Consider the following 20,085-nt stretch of genomic DNA (forward strand, 5'->3'; position numbering starts at 1 on the left):
GTTAAAATGTAAATAAAATAAACTTATATTTTACTTAATTTTGCACACATTTTCCCTTTCACTTTCCAATTTTTTTTTCAAATCCCTCAACCAAATACAATGTAAGGTGATTCCGGAAGTGTTGTGAATATGGTTCTGTACTAGTACAGTTTGACGTGTACCATGTCAGTAAGAAAATGAGGACTGAATTGTTAAAAGAATAAAAATAGTAGCAAAAGTTGAAAAAATTATACAATTTTGTAAGGTTGTATTTAGATTATGAATTTAAATAAAAATTTGAGAAGGGCAAAGTAAAAAGTAGGTGAAATAAAAATAAAATATAATTACATTTCACTCGCCTTTTTCTTTTTCCTTCCTGAATCTCTGATCAAATCTATGTTTGTTATCTATTTTAGGTGACATTACTGCTAGGATCATGGCACCATCAATCATCAGCTATGATGGATAATAGTGCAATTACAGACCAAGAAATTTCTAAAGCAGACAATTCGTGGATGGTAACTTTTTTGAACATGTAGATACATTATTTTGAAAAACAAAAAGCACGAAGTATAGTCCATTTACCTCTGTTAAAGAGTGGGGGAGCACTATGTGCAAAAAAGCTCTGCTCCATCCTCTTAATAAAAATACTCTCTCTAACATGTTTAAATAACTAGCACCTACAGACTGATCTGTACAACAAACTTCTAGAAATGACTCAACCTTTCACATTTTACAATGGCAGCATAAAATTACAAATCTGCAAAACTGGATCTTCAGAAGATATTGAAACCCGTGAGCAAATGAACCTCCCAAACTCGATTTGGGATGCAACAATCATTGATGTTCCTTTGCTTGGCTGTTGCATATCTTGCCACGGTTGACTTCACTGCACTTACCTACAAAGTGGCTCATAATTCATCACCTTCATTAGATATGCTGTTGGACCACGTAATCTCAATTTCAAGTGTTCGGGAAGTCCCATCTTTCGCATCCTTATTGCTGTCTTGGTTAAGGCTGAAGAGTCCACTGTATACTCCTTCACTTACCACTTTGTCAATTTGGATCGTCACTCTACCAAGACTAGTCTGAAAAAAAAAAAAAAAAAAACAATCACCCACAATTACAACATTGAAAACCATTTAGAACAGAGTTGCCAGTTACAACATGCCACATCATTTCTAGGGGTGAAAAAAAAAACAATGATTTAATCAAGTTTTTTCAACTTCAATAAAATGACGATAATGATCATCTTTAACAACCGGTTGATGAGAGGCTTGAAAGTAGACACATCACAACTAAATCTAATTACCTTTCCAAAAGTAGTTTTGCTTTTGCACAGTATGTGTAGTTTTTGTCCCTTTGGTGGTACATCAAACGCCCACGTAAATCCTTCATTCCATTCTGGAGAGGTACTGTTGCTCACTACCTAACAAAATAAAGAACCATTTTATGATGAAATCTAGCTATATGTCGATGATATGATAACATCTAAACTATATTCACTTCTTATCATATCACATAATTTATGACTACCTTAACAAAATTAAAAATATGGAACAATAGCCTCATATTCCTAGATTGTTCTTAGTAGAAAAAGCTTTGATATAGAAATACTTAATACATAACCCAGGACCACTAAATAATTTTCCACTAGAGCATGGACATCCATGTGGACACCACGCAAAATGATGCATAACTATCCAAAAAGATCAATGTTAGTAAATAATGAATGCTCAAACCTCACACAATAAAGCGGTAAAAGCTCACACAATAAAGCGGTAAAACACACACACACACACAGCAAAAAAAAAAAAAATTAGCCAAATTATTTCTACTCTTATTTGAACAATTCACCTTGGTTTGCCGTGGAGGACCATTGCCAATTGTCAATTGACAGAAAGCATTTGTCCCTCCCATGACTTGCTTAAGGTTGTTTCCACGTTCAATGGTAACCGTCAAACAACCTGGTAAGCAATGTAATAGGCTGTCTGCTCTCTCCTGGAAACTTGGCGGACATGTTTTCATCAGCATTTGAAGAACAGGAATGGCTTCAGCCGCAATCGTGGCTTGCGATTTTGAGATATCTATAGGCATGTTTGACCATGAATTTTTCAACAAGCATAACGTGTCCAATACAGAATCCTGAGCAGCTTCACTCCCGGACTTGAGTGCTGCTACCAAATGGGGAACGCATAGAGTAGCTGCTTCAGAAACGTGGAGCTTAGGAAAGTTGGTGAATATCACATGTATGGTTTTCAAGACTTCCTCGGTTAAAGTTTCCGTGGACTCTGACTCTTTCCCTAGTGCCGCTGCATGATGATGCAATGAAAGAAGCTCTATATTAAGTACAATTTGCAGAAAGAAAATTTACATTGTTCACAGCAATCGATGTGTAACCCCAAATAAATAAATAAATTTAATTAAGTGTTCATTATTCACAGCAATCAATGGCGGAGAAGTCCATTGATTCTCTTTAGTTAAATTGGATCACCACTTATATGTTCATTAGTGTTCACAACTCCTTGGCATCAAAGCACTACTAGAAGAGAAACTCCTCATATCTCTATCTGAAATAATTGAGGCCGCCATAATCATGAATAATATGCTTAATTATCATGTATCACCCTCTATCTGAACCAATTATGTTGTTTCACTCTTTTTTTTTAGACCAAAATAATAGAAGTTTTTATCTATATTGTCACCTTTCATCCACGAAGGATTAATGGGACTTGAAAATCTCATCTACACATATGATCAAATATTGCAAACCAAAAAATAATGATAACAAATGCTATCCTATTCTTTCTAGTCACCCCAATAATCCATTGGTCCCTCAGTGTTAATCTTTTCCCACCAGTCAATTAAAAAAAATGGAAGACAAAACAAATAGAAAAAATGGGAGGAACCAAAGTATTTGAAGTTGACCAATCTGAGCCTGTGGGGCCAGCAGACCATGAGGGGCCAGCAGACCAAACATAAAGCAGTAGCGAGAGTAGCAGTAATAGAGGAGGATGTGCCAGAAGAACTAGTAGTCAAAGTCCCAAGTTGAGTTGGAAGTTGACCAATCTGAGCCTGTAACTGCTGTAAATAGGAATACTCAGAGACCTAGAAGCATGAGAGGCCTCCACTAAAGCAGCAGTGCGAGGTGTGCCAAAACCACGAGGGCGAGAAGGTCGTTACCTCAACTTAGGATGAAGTTTAAAGCAGCGCGCCTTGACATGACCAAGAGCCCCACAATGATGACAGGTAACTAAACCAATAGAACCCCGGGAACCAGAGTTTACGGCAAGGGCCATCTGGTCAGATAAGATAGAAGTCACTGGAGTAGTGGTGTGCGGAACCAAACGCTGACCACGCTCATCACTATCAATGGCAGCAAATGCCTCATAGAGGGATGGCATGGGGGATGTGTTTAAAATTTGAGTTCGAAGAGATTCAAATTCAAAGTTTAAACCCATCAAAAACTGGCAAGTGTGCTAGCGAGCAAGACGACTGGACACGAGCGGCGACGTCTGCTGGTAACTCAGTCAAGGGCTCATATTGAGCCAATTCCTCCAAACGAGCCTGAAGGTATCCTTTGACATAGAGCGACCTAAAGTAGACTATGAGGTACGAGCAATGTCTTGATAGAGCTCAAAGATGCAAGCATCATTATGAGCATAGGCATACATCTGAAGCAAGGCATGCCAAAGACTCGAAATAGTGTCGTAATAAAGAAACATGTGGTAAATATGGTCCTCCATGGAGTTGAACATCCATCCTAGAATAGTGCAATTATTTATATCCCATTGGGCACGTGTAGGATCAGTCGTTGCAGGTTGAATAGAAGATGAGAGCCAATGGGCCTTTCCCTTTTCCCTTAAATAGAGTTTAATGGAGCTGCCCCAAGCAGCAAAATTTTTTCCATTCAACGCCACACTCGTAATGCGATAAACAGGAGTGTCATGAGAAAAGAAAAATCAGAAGTCACTGGTACAGGTTTGGTGAGTATATTGGAATCAACATGGGATGGGTCAGTCATGGTGGATTAATAAGGGCTAGAAAACACAAAATCACAACAACACAGTCCAGAAAAATACAAGAAGCCGAAAAAAACTCAATGGCTAGTCCAAATAAATGCTACCGAATAAATCTGGTAGTCCACTAAATTAAAAAATGATAAAAAGTGCATAATACATCAGTACCACACCCTAGAGAGGGGAAAAAAAAGGACTGAACTGCCATAGAAGAGCTGCCGAAGCATCTATGGCTAGGAAACACCCTGGTCGGCAGCCAACAAGACCCTCAGCAGCACTAGGGCAGCCTGCTGAGGGGTGTAGAGGGTTGGGTAGGTGGTTTCGGGGGGTCAAAGTTGGCTGGGTGGGGCTGTTGGGTGAAATAAAGGGTTGGAAGGGGACCGTCGACACTCAAGGAGAAAGGAAGAAGATGAGCCAGTGGCTGGGCAGAGAACTAGGGTTTCTGTGCTCTGGTTGTGATACCAAAAAGAATCAAATGAATGATTTGGCTTTCCATGAATGAGGTAGAGGTGCCGTATATATAATAGATTCATGATACAATTTAGGAAACAATATAAATAAGGAAACAATATAAATAAGGCACTAAATCAGTGATCGACAATCACAGATTATATATATAATACTAAAAATAAACTTGAGACACAAAAATAGTCCTAAAGAGGGCTCCAATCATGAAAGGGCCTCTGAGATATAGGGCTCCAAGCTCAACTCCCTGGAGAAGACAAATAGGCCACCGAGCCCTCAGAATTTGTTATCATAGCAAAGAGATCCTAAAAGGCCTCTCTCAAAGTTCCCTGCCCACACCACATGTCATGCCAAAATTGAACCCTACTTCTGTGAGAATATTATGCTAATTGTGAAAATATATTAGATTGATTGTGTGAATATTAGATTGATTGTAAGAATATAGGTTTATTCTTATTTCTTTTTTTAGATTAGGTCTATATAACTCGGTTGTACTCTTTGTATTGTATACAAGGCCTCGTTTAGGAACTCTCCTGTTCAGCCAAAAAGTTACTAAATTAGTCAAAAAACCACCAACTCATACAAAAAAGTCAAAGATTCTCTTTTCTCTCTACTTTTTGCACATCTTTTCGTAAAAAGCCAAAAAGTCATCCCAAACATACTAGTTTTTTTTAGCTCATATTTTAGCCAAATAGCCAAAAAGTTATTAAATTAGCCTGTTCCCAAACGAGGCCTGAATATATAGATTTTTTTCAGAAATCTTACATGCTATTAGAGCCATGCGTGAAATCCTAGCACCATCGTTGTCGACTTTAGTTCTAGCCTTTTCGATTAAAGTTCTCTTCTGATTCTCTCTGTATTCTTAGAAGTCGTGATTGCATCGGAATCACAGTTCACGACTCACCCATCTGGTTCGCAATAAGCACCTCTGTGTTTGACTTGCCTCACGTGAATGAAACTTTGGAATCTTGTGTCTCGCGAGTCTCAACTCTTCTTTCTCTGTGCATCGACGACTTGGTCTTTTGAATAGTTGCTAAAGTTGTTGATCTGAGCTGCCTCTTTTTGGACTCATGATCCTCGTCTCCATCTGAACATGTGATCGCGAGTCTTTGACAACACATATGGGTTCGACTTCTAGAGCACATGTAACATTTCTCTCTCGCTTTGGTTCACGAAGACTCTCTCTGTCTCTTGCGAAGGTCTCCTTCTCTATCGAAAGTTTGGTTCTCTCTCTTGCTGGTATTAAGTTCGTAAAACCCCTCTCAGTGGATCGACCTTTGAGAAATCCATCTCCTTCCCTAACTTCGTTTACTGGTGTTGTATCTCTCTCTCTCTCTCTCTGAGTTAGGTTAGACCCGCGGGTAATTGACCCATTTGGTTTTTTTTTTTTTTGAATTTATTACATTTAGACCCTTGGTTGCCTATTTTGCTCTATTTTGGGTTTATTACACTTGAACCCCTCAGTTTTTTGGTTATTATGATGTCTTTGGCTTCGGATGAGTGTGTCTTCTGCCATCAGAAAGGCCATTGGAAATCTCACTGTCCTAAGAAGGAATGTCTATCTGCCTCGCCTTCTCAGCAGTTTCCAATCCAGTTCTGCGCCCCTCCTCTGAGTACTTTTCAGCCTCCCGCCAACTTTACTGCATCTACTCCAACTCTTGATCTTGACTTGGCTTCCTTGAGTGCTTAGATTAGTCAGTTTTAGCATATACTGTCTACCTCCCAACCATCCCCATCTGCCTCCATTGTTTCCTCTTCATTCAGGTTTGCTTGGATTTTCTTCAGGAATTTCTTCGTCTGTCTGGATTTTTGACTCTGGTGCCTCTCATCATATAACTGCCCATCTCTCTTTATTTCAAAATTATACTCCCCCCTTTCCTGTTACTGTTAATGCTGCTAATGGGTCTGATATGTCTGTTATATATGTTGGGTCTGTCTTATTGTCTGTTATGTCCGCTGTCTCTATTCCATCTGTCCTTTATATTCCTTAATTATCTGTCAGTTTATTATCTATCAGTCAGCTTGATGCCTCTGGATTTGATGTCATCTTTTCTTCTTCTATTTGTTTTGTGTAGAATCGGATGTCCAAGCAGCGAACTAGGACCGGTTGTAGAGTTTGAGACCTCTATGTAGTGGAGAGCTTGCATCTACCTATGGCAACCTCCTCGACTGCCTTTTTCTCTTTTCAGGTAGATTCTCCGTCTAGTCATTTCTACTTGTGGCATTCTAGATTAGGGCATTTGTCTGCTGATTACTTATGATCTTTAGCTCAGTTTGGTATATTAGGTAAAGTTTCTCCGAGCAAACTTACTGAATGATGGGGGCGTAAACTTGCCAAAATGATAGCCTTACCTTTTATAAAAGTACTTTTATATCTGATATACCATTTTCTTTAGTTCATACTGATGTTTGGGACCCTTCTCCTGTTCTCACCGAAGGGAATTCTGCACACTATGTGTTATTTGTTGATAACTACACCCGTTATACTTGGATTTATCTTATGACTCATAACTTTGACTTCTACCAGATATACCGTACCTTCCAATCTATGGTCACTACACAGTTTGGGTCTACTATTAAATTGTTGTGGTCTGACTTGGGCGGAGAATACTTTAAAACTGAATTATGTGAATATTTGACCAATTTAGGTACCATTCACCAAACTTCTTGTACTGATACACCTGCCCAAAATGGTCGAGCTAAGTGTAAACACTGTTATCTCCTTGAGACAACTAGGTCTCTCTTTCTCTCTGCTTCCGTTCCGGCTCTGTTTTGGGGTGAGGCAGTTCTTACTGCTGCTTTTCTTCCCAACTGTATGCCTACCCCTCTTCTTTCTAGTCGGTCTCCTTATGAGGCTTTGTTTTCTCAACTTCTTAATTACTCCCTCCTTCGTGTGTTTGGGTCTGCTTGTTTTGTCCTTTTACCCCGTAAAGATAGGACCAAACTTAGTGTCCGGTCTGTTCTGTGTCATTTTGGGTTACAGTCTCACTTAAAGGTTATCTTTGTTATGACCTTATTTCCCATTGCCCTTATGTCTCCCGCCATGTTGCCTTTCTCGAACGTCTACCTTACTTTCAGCTTCTTCCTCTCACACCCTAGTTTCCAAAGAAGATTTGGTTCATATTGATCGCTTTCCTTTTGAGGTCCCGTCTGATGAGTACATCTCTATTGTTCCTCCTGAGCTTGTTCTATCTTCTCCCCTGTTGAGTGCCTCTCCACTGACCCCTTGAGGCTATTCCTACTTCTCCTTCTACTTCACCTCTGGCTACTTCTCCCCCGACGGCTTCTCCTCCTCCTCCATTGTTAGTTTATTCTGGTCGCAAGGCTCTTCTTCCACCAGTTGTCTCTACCCCTGCTGCTGATTCTCCTGCTTTTAACGACCCTAATCTTGTTAACCGTAAGTATCCCCTTCGCATCCGTAAACAGATCGAAAAACTTAGTTTTGCTAAAACATGCCCTTCTTCATATTGTACGTTTTTGTCTGCTATTCATTCTTTTTCAGAACCTCAATCTTATAAGGAGGCCTGTCAGGATCCTCGTTGGATTCAAGTTATGAAGGATGAGTTGTCTGCTTTACAGAAAACTCGTACTTGAGAGTTGGTTCCTTTGCCTGCTGGTAACAATCTGATTGGTTGCAAATGAGTCCACAAAGTCAAGACTCATTCTGATGGTTCCCTTGAGCGCTACAAAGCTCGTCTAGTTGCCAAAGATTTCTACCAGGAGTATAGTATTGATTATGAAGAGACCTTTGCTCCTGTTGCTAAGATGACTACTGTCTGTACTTTAATCTCTATCGCTGTTGTTCATTCTTGGCCTCTTTATCAAATAGATGTTAAGAATGCTTTTCTTAATAACCATCTCACTGAGGAGGTTTACATGCGTCCTCCCTTTAGCCTGCACCATTCCTTTGGACAAGTTTAACATCTTCAACGTGCTCTGTATGGTTTGAAACAATCTTCTCGTGCTTAGTATGATCGCTTTTAGGCTGCTGTTACTGAGCTGGGGTTTCATCCTTTTGCTTCTAACTCTGCTTTGTTTCTAAGACATACCTCGACTAGTTTTGTTGATCTCTTACTATATGTGGATGATACGATCATCACTGGCTCTGATTCTTCTACTATCTTTGAGGTCAAGCAACATCCCTTCCATACCTTTGAAATAAAGGCTCTGGGTCCATTACAGTATTTTCTTGGTATTAAGGTAGTTTCTTCTCCTAAAGGCTACTTTCTGTCTCAGGCTAAATATGCCAATGAGTTTATTCACCGTGTCGGCTTTACTGACACTAAGATTTCTGATACCCCCCCATTGAGTTTAATGTGAAGCTTAACACTACTGATGGTGTTCCTCTAGATGATCCTATTTTATATCGAGAGCTTGTGGGTTGCTTAGTCTATCTAACTGTCACTCGTCCCGATCTTGCCTATGTTGTTCATGCGGTTAGTCAGTTTGTTTCTGTTCCTCATTCTACATATTGGGCTGCTCTCGTTCCAATTCTTCGCTATTTTCGAAGTACTATATTTCAGGGCTTACAGTTGTCCTCCATTTCTTCTTTGAACTTGGTAGCATATGTTGATTCTGATTGGGTTGGTGATATTACTGATCGTAAGTCTACTTCTGGCTTCTGTATGTTTCTTAGTGATTTCTTGATTTTTTGGAATAGCAAGAAACAGACTGTTGTTGCACATTCCATTGCCGAGACTGAGTCTTAGTTGCACGAAGCGGGAGTGGAGGCGGGAGCAGGGGAGCGTGAGCCGATAGAAGTTTCTTAGGTTGTGAGTGCCTCGGGGAGTGCTTATATATATATATATATAAATAAAATTAATTCAAAAATTTAGCATGTATTTGTTTTTTGGAGTGGCTTTATTTAAATATATTAAAAATATGTTTAGTTTGGTTTGATTTGATTTTTAAAAATAAAAAATATAATTGGTTTGGTTTGATTGGACTTTACTTTTAAAAATATAAAATATGGTTAGTTTAGTGAGAGAGAGAGTCACTGACCATATAAAAGAAAGAAAAAAAATAAGATAAAAGTTCAACGCAGAGGAAAAGAGAGAGAGAGTGACTGCGAGAGAGAGAGAGAGGGCGACTGAGACAGAGAGAGAAGATTAGAGAAGAAGAAGAAGATCGAAGCAGAAGAAGAAGAAGAAGAAGAAGAAGATCGAAGAAGAGTAGCTAAGTGTACCTTAAATAACAGCCGACGAGCTTAAACGACCATCAAAAACCGACTAGGCCTTCTCTCTTTCTTTTCTGATCTCTCTTTCTCTTCCGTGCTTCATAGCTTCTGAGTTGTTTTATTTCCACCAACGATCTCATCTTGGTTAGGATCGCGTTTCTCTCTCTACAGAAACGCGATTCTTACACGTTTCTTTCTAAGAAACGCGGAATCGCTTTTCTTACGAAGATTCGTCACCTCGTTACACGATTCCTGCAACTAAGGGTTGAGTACTGTGCTATGGCTCATGCATTGCTGAGATTGTTTGGCTTCGTTGTCTCTTATCTAATTTGGGTGTACCTTAGTCTTCTCCGACCTCTCTTTACTGTAACAATCACAGTGCTATTCAGATTGCCCATAACATTGTCTTTCATGAGCGGATGAAACATATTGAGATTGATTGTCATTTTGTTCGTCAGCATCTGCAGTTTGGTTCCATCTCGCTTCCTTTCGTTTCTGCGGCACTTCAATTTGTTGACTTCTTTACCAAGACTCACACCACTGCTCGTTTACAGTTCCTTTTTAGCAAACTCTCAGTGTTTTCTGCTAAAACACCTTGAGTTTGAACGGCGGTGTGAGAATATTATGCGAAGTATGGAAATATATTAGATTGATTGTATGAATATTAGATTGATTGTAAGAATATAGGTTTATTCTTGTTTCTTTTTTTAGATTAGGTCTATATAACTCGGTTGTACTCTTTGTATTATATTCAATTGAATATACAGACTTTATTCAGAAATCTTACAACTCCCTCCACCCACCTTAAAGCAAGAATGCGAAATGAATTCATCCCTAACCCTCATAATGTTCTTCCAGATCCCCACACCATGAGCTTCCTGGATTCAAGTTGATGACCAATCACCTCAATCATGTCCATACTTGTTACGGATAACCATTCTCCATAAACTCTCTTTCCCAAGCAAAGCACCATAAGCATTTCCCCAACAGAGCCTTATTAAATACCTCCAATTTTCTAATGACCAAATTCCCCTATCACAAGGCAAACACACCTTCTTCAGATCTACCAAGTGATATTTAAACTTCTTCCCCATGCCTCTCCACCCTCATAAGCTTTTCCAATTTTTAAGCAACTGAGAGAGAGAGAGAGAAAATGGAAGGAAATAAGTAGGCAAACTAGATAAGGTGCTTTTGATAAACATAAGCCTGCCCCCTTTAGACAAGGGCTTCAGAACTCTAAAAACTTGTCGAAAATTATACAAGTTGCTCTTGTTCAATGTAAGACTGCCCTTTTATGAGTGTACCTTTGTCTTCTATAATCTAAGAAACATGAATAAATGTGTCCAACAACATACAAATCCATAAAACTATAGATTTAAGACTCAAATTGATCCCAAATATATATAAACAAAATGTCCAAGATGTGCTTCATGTGAGGTTCAAATTTGTGGTTTTTCTTCTTCACATACCCTGCATCATAACATCGCTCTGGAATAGAAATGGAAACTAGAATGAATAAATGTGCCATTGTTTGGTAGAGTGCCAGCATTTCCACTTGCTATTCCAAACAATGACAATGCAAAAGGCCTACTAAAACATAAGTGGTGCCACAGTAGAATCCAAGTCAACAAATAAAGCTTTTATTAAGTGCAATTATTCAATTTCAACTGCCCAACATGCTCAATATGGAGCTAATATGCAAACCAATCTTCGGATTGCTTTGATTCCAACTCTCCACTTGCTAGATTTAAATATCATGACTCAATTATAAATGAACTCCAATAATAGCAGTTTATGTTGCCTTAATTTATATAAGAACGATGTTTATAACATTTATGAGTAAACCTTGCACCGTGTCACACTGATGAAGGTACACTATTGATTGTGTAAAATTTCCAAAATAAATTTTATTGGAAAAATATACCAATGAAGAGGTGAAAACTAAAGTTGAACATGGGTTGATCCAGATGCCAATGATATATGAACGTGTATAAATTGTTGAAAATATACACCGGGCATGGGACATAGAAACTTGCAATAATCAATATCAAGAAACATAGTAAAAGAGAGATTGCATTGTTTCAGTGGTAATTTACCTGTCAAAGATCTGATAAGCTCATTTGATACATATTCTTGAAGTGTGTGATTTGAAAATAAAAATTTGATGAGCAATGCTGCCTGTCCTGCAACCTCTGAATTGGGAGAGAGAAGAAGTTCCAGAATTACCAATATGCCTCCAGCTTCTGCAACAGCTCGCCTATTTGTTCTGCTGCGCATGACAAAGTTTTGCAATGCACAAATGGCCACCATTTTCATTTCCTCTGTTGGCTGATCTTCAAGCAAGCTTAACAGTGCACGACATGCGGAAACGGAATCACTGGCTCTAGCAAGTCCTTCATGCTGGGAGAGGTCACCAAGAGCAAGAGCTGCAAGAAGCTTGCCAGACTGTGATCTAGTTTGTGGGTCTAACAGATATTGTGCTAAAGGCGCTATTGCATACTTGGAAACCTTCATTTCTCGTATCCTCACATTGTTGAATAAAGCTTCAAGTAGCCTTCCAGACTCTTCTTCACACTGGTGAGATCTTAATAGATCTAACAGAGCATCTACTGCACCTGCTTCAGTCATCAGTTCGGCATTCGAAGCATCGGTTGATTCTTGAACAGTCAGGGCATTAAGAGCCACTGTTATAGTACTCTCCTCTGCTGAGTACAACATCTTCACAAGAACAACTAATGGAACTTTGAAATAGTAATCATCATTTGAACGTAGAACATTGGAGAGAACCAGAGCAGCTGATTCCCACAATGCATGGGGTGGTTGAGGGTCATCTTGAACGACAACCTTTGAAATCTCAAATATACCCCCAGCATCAGCAACTGCCTTTGGCCAGCTTACAGAGATATTTTCCAATGCTTTAATTGCTGTTTGCTGCAAGTTCAATATTCCAATTCCAGCAAGTTGCACAAGAGGCACAACTGCATTTTTAGTTGTTATATCTTGCTTAAAGTGCTCCTGCGCAAGAAGATGACTTAGCAATTCTGTGCCAAGCTGCTGGATAGCTTGAGACGGTGATTCCAGAAATGAAATCAGAGGCTCAATGACCTGGCTAGGAGTAAGTTTTAAAGTTGCCAGGCTCTGTGGTTTCTCCAAAATATTAACAAGTGCTTGCAGGGAACTATGCTGGCCCCAAAGACTAATATCTGGACGAAACAACACCAGAAAAAGAGGTTCGACAATTTTTGCTGCAGCTGAGGTTTTAGAAATTGCACTACTATTTGTCAAGATGCGGAAGAGTTCAGCAATTGTGCAACATAATGTACTGGGCGCTGTGGGAAGTATCTCAAGACAGCTATCGATAATGCCAGCTTTGACCATATCCAACTTGCGGGGAGTCCGGTCTTTCCCCAACTTAATGAGAGCACAGATGCTAGCCTCTATAAGCCGATTATTTGACCCAGAAACCAAACCAACAAGAAGATCGACGATATCATAAGCGGCTGCAAACTCTACTTGCTGTTCATCATCCAACAATCTTTCAAAAGCACAAACACTAGATTCCACTGCTGTACCCATATCAGATTGCATTAGTGATAAAAGAGGCTCTATGCATTCAGAGGCAATTGGCATCGCTCTGACTTTTGAATTACCAAAAAGAGCAAAACAAAGCTGTGCAGCATTTGTCTTCAATTCCAAGCAAGCTGTGGAAGACAAAATTTTGTATAGGCTCTCAAGGGGATTCCCTTCCACATCAGTGATCAGAACTGCTTTTGAAGGATTTCCCGAAGTAAACTTAACCAAGGTGGCAAGAGCAGCATGTTGCTCACTTTCTGATGCAGCTTCAAGCATGTCAACCAAGGGCTGAACTGCTTGCTTGGCTAATTCAGAATCCTTAATGTTCTCTGCATTGAAAAGTTCATGAAGAGCCCTAGCAGCACTCAATCTTGCACTTCTTGACCCCAAATGCAGAACAGCTACGAGCTGATTCATGGAACTAATTGATGCCTCATAATGAAGAAGATCAGGATTGCTAAATAATATTCTCAATAGTTCAGATATAGTCGCCTCAGTCAAGTCCTGAGGACTCAACGATAGGTACTTTGTTAAAGCATCTACAGCTCCAGCTTCAGCCATAATTAGTTTGTTTGTATCACTGCCATCTGCAATACGAGTCAAAAGGCGAACAGCAGTTGGAGGGGCACCTGGTCTATCTGGCATTGGTCTCAAAAGATCCACTAACAAAGGGATAGTTTTGCGTGCAGTGGAACCAACTCTCACATCTTCAATTTCAAAGAGGAGTTCCAGAACTACTTGATCCGGATTTTTTACCAGAGAAAATTCTTCAGATAAAGCCACAAGGTTTGGCATATCTGATTCTACATAACCAATTATAGTTATTAACCCTGCAACTGCACCTGAATTTGCAATTGCAAGATTCATTCCCCTGCTTCCATTACAAACAAGACTAGCCATTGCCTGGGCAGCAAAAAACCTGTCAATTACTTCTTCAGATCTCAGCAAAAGTGCAAGCGAGGGAATGATGCGCATTGTTGCAGGAGATGAAACAATATGTGCATCTTGAAACAATATAGCCAGGAGCATGGCACTTATCCATATGCCCTCAGTATCTTCAAATTCTGCCTGTGAATGTAGAAAATTGTTTGGATCAGCTACCAAACATATGCATTTTAAGCAACTCTAAACATAAGAATTTTAGACCATGCATGCAAACCATCTAACCCTGATCGACAAACTAGCATGCTCCATTATCAGCCGACACTACCCATAAATAAATAAAAAAATGAAAATTTTAAAACAGAAAAAGGTAGGTAACATTCAAAAGTTATGGTGACATCTTGTATTTTGAGCATCTTTACCTATAACATGTTTACAATATTAAAAAAGATAATTACATATTGAAGTCCCAAGTTGAATCCCTTCTCTTACCAGTCCCTGCACTCTATGCCTATTCAGTCTTTTGTTCTCCGTTTCCGTCAATAACATAAGAAAGGCAAAAATTGAATGCAATTAGTAATACTACTCTATTTTCACTAGCTCATATAAAAGTTTTTGTTTTTCATTTGCATAACATGAACCACAAGTGACTAATTTGAGGCAGCATTTCAGTTAAACCCTAAAACATTATGTTCAACACAAATACATCCCTCCCTCTGCAAATCCGCAGCTATAATTTGCAAGGAAATCCTAATTCGAAATTGTAGAGTGAATTAAAAGGCTGCAGACAGACAGCAAGATAAAATATCACTACCCTAGAGAGCAAGAGAGAGAGAACAACTTACCAGTTATACTTTTAGTTTTAGACCGTAAACAAACTCACTGCTGACACAAAAGTCAGTTTTACCTCAGTACAGATCATGTTGACTGTACAAAAATTTGTCAACTCATTCTATAAGTGGGAGCTCATTCCAAACAGACTTTGGTTTAGTATGCATCAAACTTAAATCTGTAACTATAGAGTAGCATTTAGATTCACAACATTGCTAGCAACAGGTTATTAGTGTCATTTTATTGAAATGTAAGCCACAACAAAGAATGAAAGAAAAAGTGAAACACCCACCTGTGGATTGGATGTATAACTCACAAGCTTATCATAAAGGGCCTCAAGTGCCCCAGCTTCCACTACAGTAAGTTTGTTCTTTGGGTGAAATGAAGAAATTATTGATAGCAACCACAAAGCAACAGTTCCTCCCAAGACAGTGGCTGGATCAGGAACCTCAAACTCTTCCTGAAAAGGATTTCTTTCTGCAAAACCTCTAGGAGTTCTGACTTCAATTTCCAGAGAGCAACAACTAGAATTTCGCTTCATCATATCTACCAATGCATATATCAGGGGTTTCAAATATCCTGACCCAACCAGTGCATCCATTGACTGGATTTTGTGTTCTTTAGCAGCACAGATGAGCAATGCAGCTCCTCCAACTCTCACCTCTAAACTGGTGGAGTTCATTATTCTATTAGCCAGTCCACCAACGGATCTGGGTTTTGCAACCAACATATCGCCTAATACAACTGGTTGATCCCCACAAAGCCTAGACAGAATTTCTATAGCCTTATCCTCCACCAGAGGAGGCCCCTCAGCCAGGCAGCGTACAAGAGGTTCTAAACTTGAGGGAACTTCAGAAAGGGCAGACCATGGAGGATCTGTAAGGTTCATGCTTTGTTTTGTTCTCGCCAATAGTGCAACTACTTCTAAAGCATCAGCAACATCAGTCCCATCCATGTCCATTGCATTTAAGGAATCAGCAATAGAAAGAACAACAAATCGACACTGAGCATTACTCTTGAGTACATCACCAACTGGAAAATGCCTTAGTAATTGGAGAAGGGCACATGATGCATTCTTCTTGCCTTCTGAAGTGCCTTCCCCCAATAGTCTAGTCAAAGCAGAAACAAGATCTTCAGCCAGTGCTTCTGCAGCTATCTGGGGATCAGACAGAAGATTGGCTAATGCTGATACAGCAGTCTCGGCGGAATCAATGGAAGAAGTTTTTGCCAACTTGATCAGAGGCTTGACATCCCCTTCTGCAATGTATGGCATTTTGTTGCTAGACTTAGTGTTGGTTTTACGGGATAAAGCACCCAAGGCTCGAGCTGACTGTGCAGCAATAACTTGAGTTTTGCTGGTCAAAAGCTTCATGCAAGGATGGATGACTTCATCAGTTGCAAGTTTGTCACAAATATCTTCTCTGGAGCTAAATAGATCTGCCAGGACAGAAGCTGCATACTCTTGGGTTTCTTCATTTGAGGAATTGAGAACCTGAACAAGTGATCTCAGCCCTTTATTAGCTACAGCTCCCTTATGCACAAGATCGGTTTGTGAAGACATAGTGAGTACATGACCCAAAACTCTAATTATGTGCGCCTTTGAGCTTGGAGAGTCACCCAGGAGCAAAGCTAGCAACTGATTAATGGTAGCAGAATCAGAAGTTCGGATAAGCTTTGTTAGTGCTTTAGCCGAGGCTTCTTGCCCCTTTGGTCCACCGCTTTTTAAAAGCCATAGGAATGCTGGAACAGCTCCAGCACTTTCAACGCAGGCTCGAATATCCTCACTGTGACAGCACAAATTCCACAGAACATGTGCTGCATACTCCCTTGCCTTCTGGGATCCTATCTCTAATAATTGTACCAGTGGAGGAATTCCCCCAGCTGCTGTGATTGCCCACTTACTGTCATCAACTTGGTTGGTCAGAATTGTTAGTAACTCAACAGCATATTCCTGATGCTGTTCACCGGATAATCCCAGCAATGATATCAGTAACTGAATTCCTTCTCTCTTTCCAATGGCCTCCCAAATATCCACCCCATCACAGCATAAGCTTATTAGAGAACGTATCAGGTTCTCCTGCACATCAGCAGAAGCCATCGTTATGAGTCCAATAAGCACCTTCTTTGCTTCTTCTTGGTAGAGTGATCTTGAGACATAGGTGTTGCCATAAAGGCTGGCCATGGCCTCAAGGACACGCTCCTGGACCAGCTTATTGTCTCGAGGTTTTAGTAGCATTACTAGGATGTCCTCTATCTGTGTTGCATTAAATGGTTCTTCGTCAACACCAGATTTCTGCTCAAAGACCATCAGAGAATAAGCAAGCGCTCCAATTATATCAGCAACAGGAGCAGTTAATCGTGGGGCCTGGGAAAGTTCCCCAAGATATAGTATTAGAGCAGACATTCCACCACATATGTTTGCTAAAGCTCCTGTTGCATGCCCCTGTAGTGCCTGACCACCCTCCCCTTGCATACCCTCTTTAGAAGGAGCAACTATAGCTCCAATGAGAACCGGCACACCATCTGCATCAACAATAGCTTTCTTGGCCTTGGTTGACTTTGAAGAAAGAGCCTCCAAAGCATCAGCAGCACTGGCACGGACGGAAATATTATTGTTCTGACCCACAAGTTGAAGTAAAGCTTTGACTGCTCCAGAATCTAATACTTGTGAGATGCAATCACTGAATGCTAACATCAAACGGGCCAATAGAGAAGCTGCATTGGACTGAGCGGCAACATTGCCTGAACAAAGCAGACTCACAATAATATCCACTCCTCCAGCCTCAAGGGTTGCTCTCCAGTACCCATCTTTATCGCCGCAAAGATTTCGCAAAGCCCCAGTGATGAAACCTTCTACAACTTTGTCCTGCTTGTTTTTTGAAATGAGCTGCTCCCACAAGGTTGGTACTACACCTTCTGTAACAAATATTTTCATTCCCACATGATCATCTGAAAGTCCACCGGATGAAACTTCATAAATTGCTTCTGCTGCTGCCTTCCTTGTGTCAGTTGACTCTGACTTCAAAAGTGAGAGTAATGGTGGGATGCATCCACCCAGAAGCACCTTCAACCGTAAATCTTCATCCTTGCACATGGTGCTCAGTGTTGCAGCAATATTTACTTTTGCCGTATGAGTGCCACTCCTAAGAATGGATATGAACAATGGCATTGCTTGAGCATGTGAACCAATAACAGTCCGTGCTTCCTTTCTAGCTCTGGCAATACCTAGCAAACGGAATGTAACAAGTTCTTTTTCATGTGGTGAAGACATGTTGGCATGAAGCTGCTCAATAAAACGAGCAACTGTAGCCATTGTTTCCTCTGAATCACACATTTCTGTTGGTCCATTTGAATCCCTGCAAAGCAAACAGTGAATCTACTTGTTAATATTTAGAGTATATTGCCCTCAAGAAAGAAAGATCAATTTAAAGTAAAGTGTAGAATTAATGTTTTTGGTTACAACACCAACTGATTATGATGAAATAGTTTATGAGAAATTAGTAGATATCAGAGCATCTGTTTTCTCTTATCTATTTTAAATTTCTAATCTAGTTTATTAATGTATGTACATTCTTTTACTGTTTTTGGTTGAGTCAGTATTTACGACTTTATCTTTGGAGAACAAGTGCAACAGATGGGTAATTCATCTTTAAGTGAGAACAATATAAACTTCACCAAGTTGTTATGCATCAAGCTAAAAGAGAGCAGCACTAACCTACGCCTTGAAGCAGACAAGGATCTGAGCTCCCTTGGTCCAGGAGAGGGAGACTTCGACATCTGCACCAACACTCTACTTTGCGTTCTCCTTTAGTCTTCTGTGCAGTGAGGTAACCAATCAATCCTACCAGATGAACACTAAATTACTATACAAAGATTATAAATAATGGGAAAAAAAACAGCACAAAATTGTTTTCCAATTGAATTTGCGGAAGATCCAAAATCCTAAGTAATATTTATAGACCCAAATTCAAATAAAAACACACAGTTAACAGAATTTACAGAACACAAGACCCAAATCCAAACAAGCTTAATTAATTCCACACAAAAGAAACCCAATTCAGATATGACAAAAACATTAAAATTAGTCACTCATTTCTCTCACTGAGATAGACAAACAAGATGTGCCCCATATATGGAGATCAAATCCAAACAATAACTCATACCTTAGCTGAAAAATACATATGCTGGAGGTGTTCTTTCTTTCAAACTAACCCACATTCCCCTCCTCCAATAAAGAAGCATCACACCTTCCAATTCATCTTCATGGAATCCAATATACATACCACCACCACTACTGTACACCAAATTACATCAATGTTGAACAATAAGTTCGACCCAGTAAGCTTTTCTTACAATTCAAATCAATCAAACAATCGGTATAACATAAAAACAACAACAAAATTAAATAAAAATAAATAAATTCAAATGCGAAGCAGATTACATGCATGTAATGTATACATTTGTATTAAAATTGGCTGTCATTGATGATATTTAAATGTGTAACTATGGAATGTAAACAAAAACAAATAAAGAAGAGTATGGAGATCAGATCAGGAGAAGAATTAACAGAATTTAGGGCTAAAAGAGAGCTAAAATTTTCAGACTGGCATACAAAATTATACCCAACACAATAAACAAAAAGTAGATATGAAAACAAAGAAAATGAAAATGAAAATACCTCGAGATTTCACCCAAAAAAAAAATAAACACGTAAATGCGAGCTCCGTCAATGGATGGATAAACGGAGGCTCGGAGAGAGAGTGTGTCTGATTAGTCTTTTCCGTTTTGCTTTCTCAGCGTGTGTGTGCATTCTTATCTTTCTCTCTTCCCATTTTGGTTTTTATTATTTTATTTAATTTAGGGGTTGTTTAACATGTTTTAAATAAATGTATTTTTTAACTTTTTATAAAAAAATGTATAGAAAAATAAAGGGAAGATATTGATTGATATGACCTAAAAAAAATAAAAAGATAAAAAGTGTAGACTTATTTAATTTTTCCAAACTTAGCCTTAATGTGTACATATATAGTTTAGCAAAAATTAGTGATTTTTTTTAAATATTTTTTTGGATATAACGTTAGGTGTAACAATTGTTTTGTTGTGATAATGATAAATTATTATTTTGAGAGATTTGTTTGCGTTATCTTGAGAAGTTTAAAT

The 20,085-nt window shown here is 39.2% G+C and overlaps 1 protein-coding gene across 3 annotated transcripts; it reads right to left on the bottom strand.

Annotated features, from left to right (window-relative positions):
* Positions 1-557: 557 nt before the first annotated feature.
* On the bottom strand, positions 558-19,750 carry LOC114290283 (protein CELLULOSE SYNTHASE INTERACTIVE 3). Of its 3 annotated transcripts, none has more exons than XM_082921122.1 (8): positions 19,604-19,750; positions 19,089-19,219; positions 18,641-18,740; positions 15,218-18,281; positions 11,736-14,280; positions 1,837-2,291; positions 1,292-1,408; positions 558-1,067 (listed from the first exon to the last, which is right to left on the bottom strand). In XM_082921122.1, the coding sequence occupies exons 3-8, from the start codon at positions 18,700-18,702 to the stop codon at positions 891-893; spliced, it is 6,420 nt and encodes a 2,139-aa protein (XP_082777248.1). In that variant the 5' UTR covers positions 18,703-18,740; positions 19,089-19,219; positions 19,604-19,750; the 3' UTR covers positions 558-890. The 3 variants fall into 3 exon arrangements, with proteins under 3 accessions (XP_082777248.1, XP_082777250.1, XP_082777249.1); XM_082921124.1 differs by having other exon boundaries at positions 18,641-18,737; positions 19,604-19,736; XM_082921123.1 differs by having other exon boundaries at positions 18,641-18,766; positions 19,604-19,736.
* Between the last annotated feature and the right edge of the window lie 335 nt (positions 19,751-20,085).

This window comes from Camellia sinensis, chromosome 3 (assembly GCF_055761805.1).
Source record: "Camellia sinensis isolate YWXY chromosome 3, ASM5576180v1, whole genome shotgun sequence".
NCBI lineage: Eukaryota > Viridiplantae > Streptophyta > Magnoliopsida > Ericales > Theaceae > Camellia > Camellia sinensis.

Coding starts and splice junctions, on each gene's coding strand:
- LOC114290283 (XM_082921122.1), bottom strand. CDS start 18,702: ATGTCGAAGTCTCCCTCTCCTGGACCAAGGGAGCTCAGATCCTTGTCT. Junction 14,281..15,217: donor GTTATACATCCAATCCACAG/GTGGGTGTTTCA, acceptor CTACATTCACAG/GCAGAATTTGAAGATACTGA. Junction 1,409..1,836: donor GTCCTCCACGGCAAACCAAG/GTGAATTGTTCA, acceptor TTATTTTGTTAG/GTAGTGAGCAACAGTACCTC.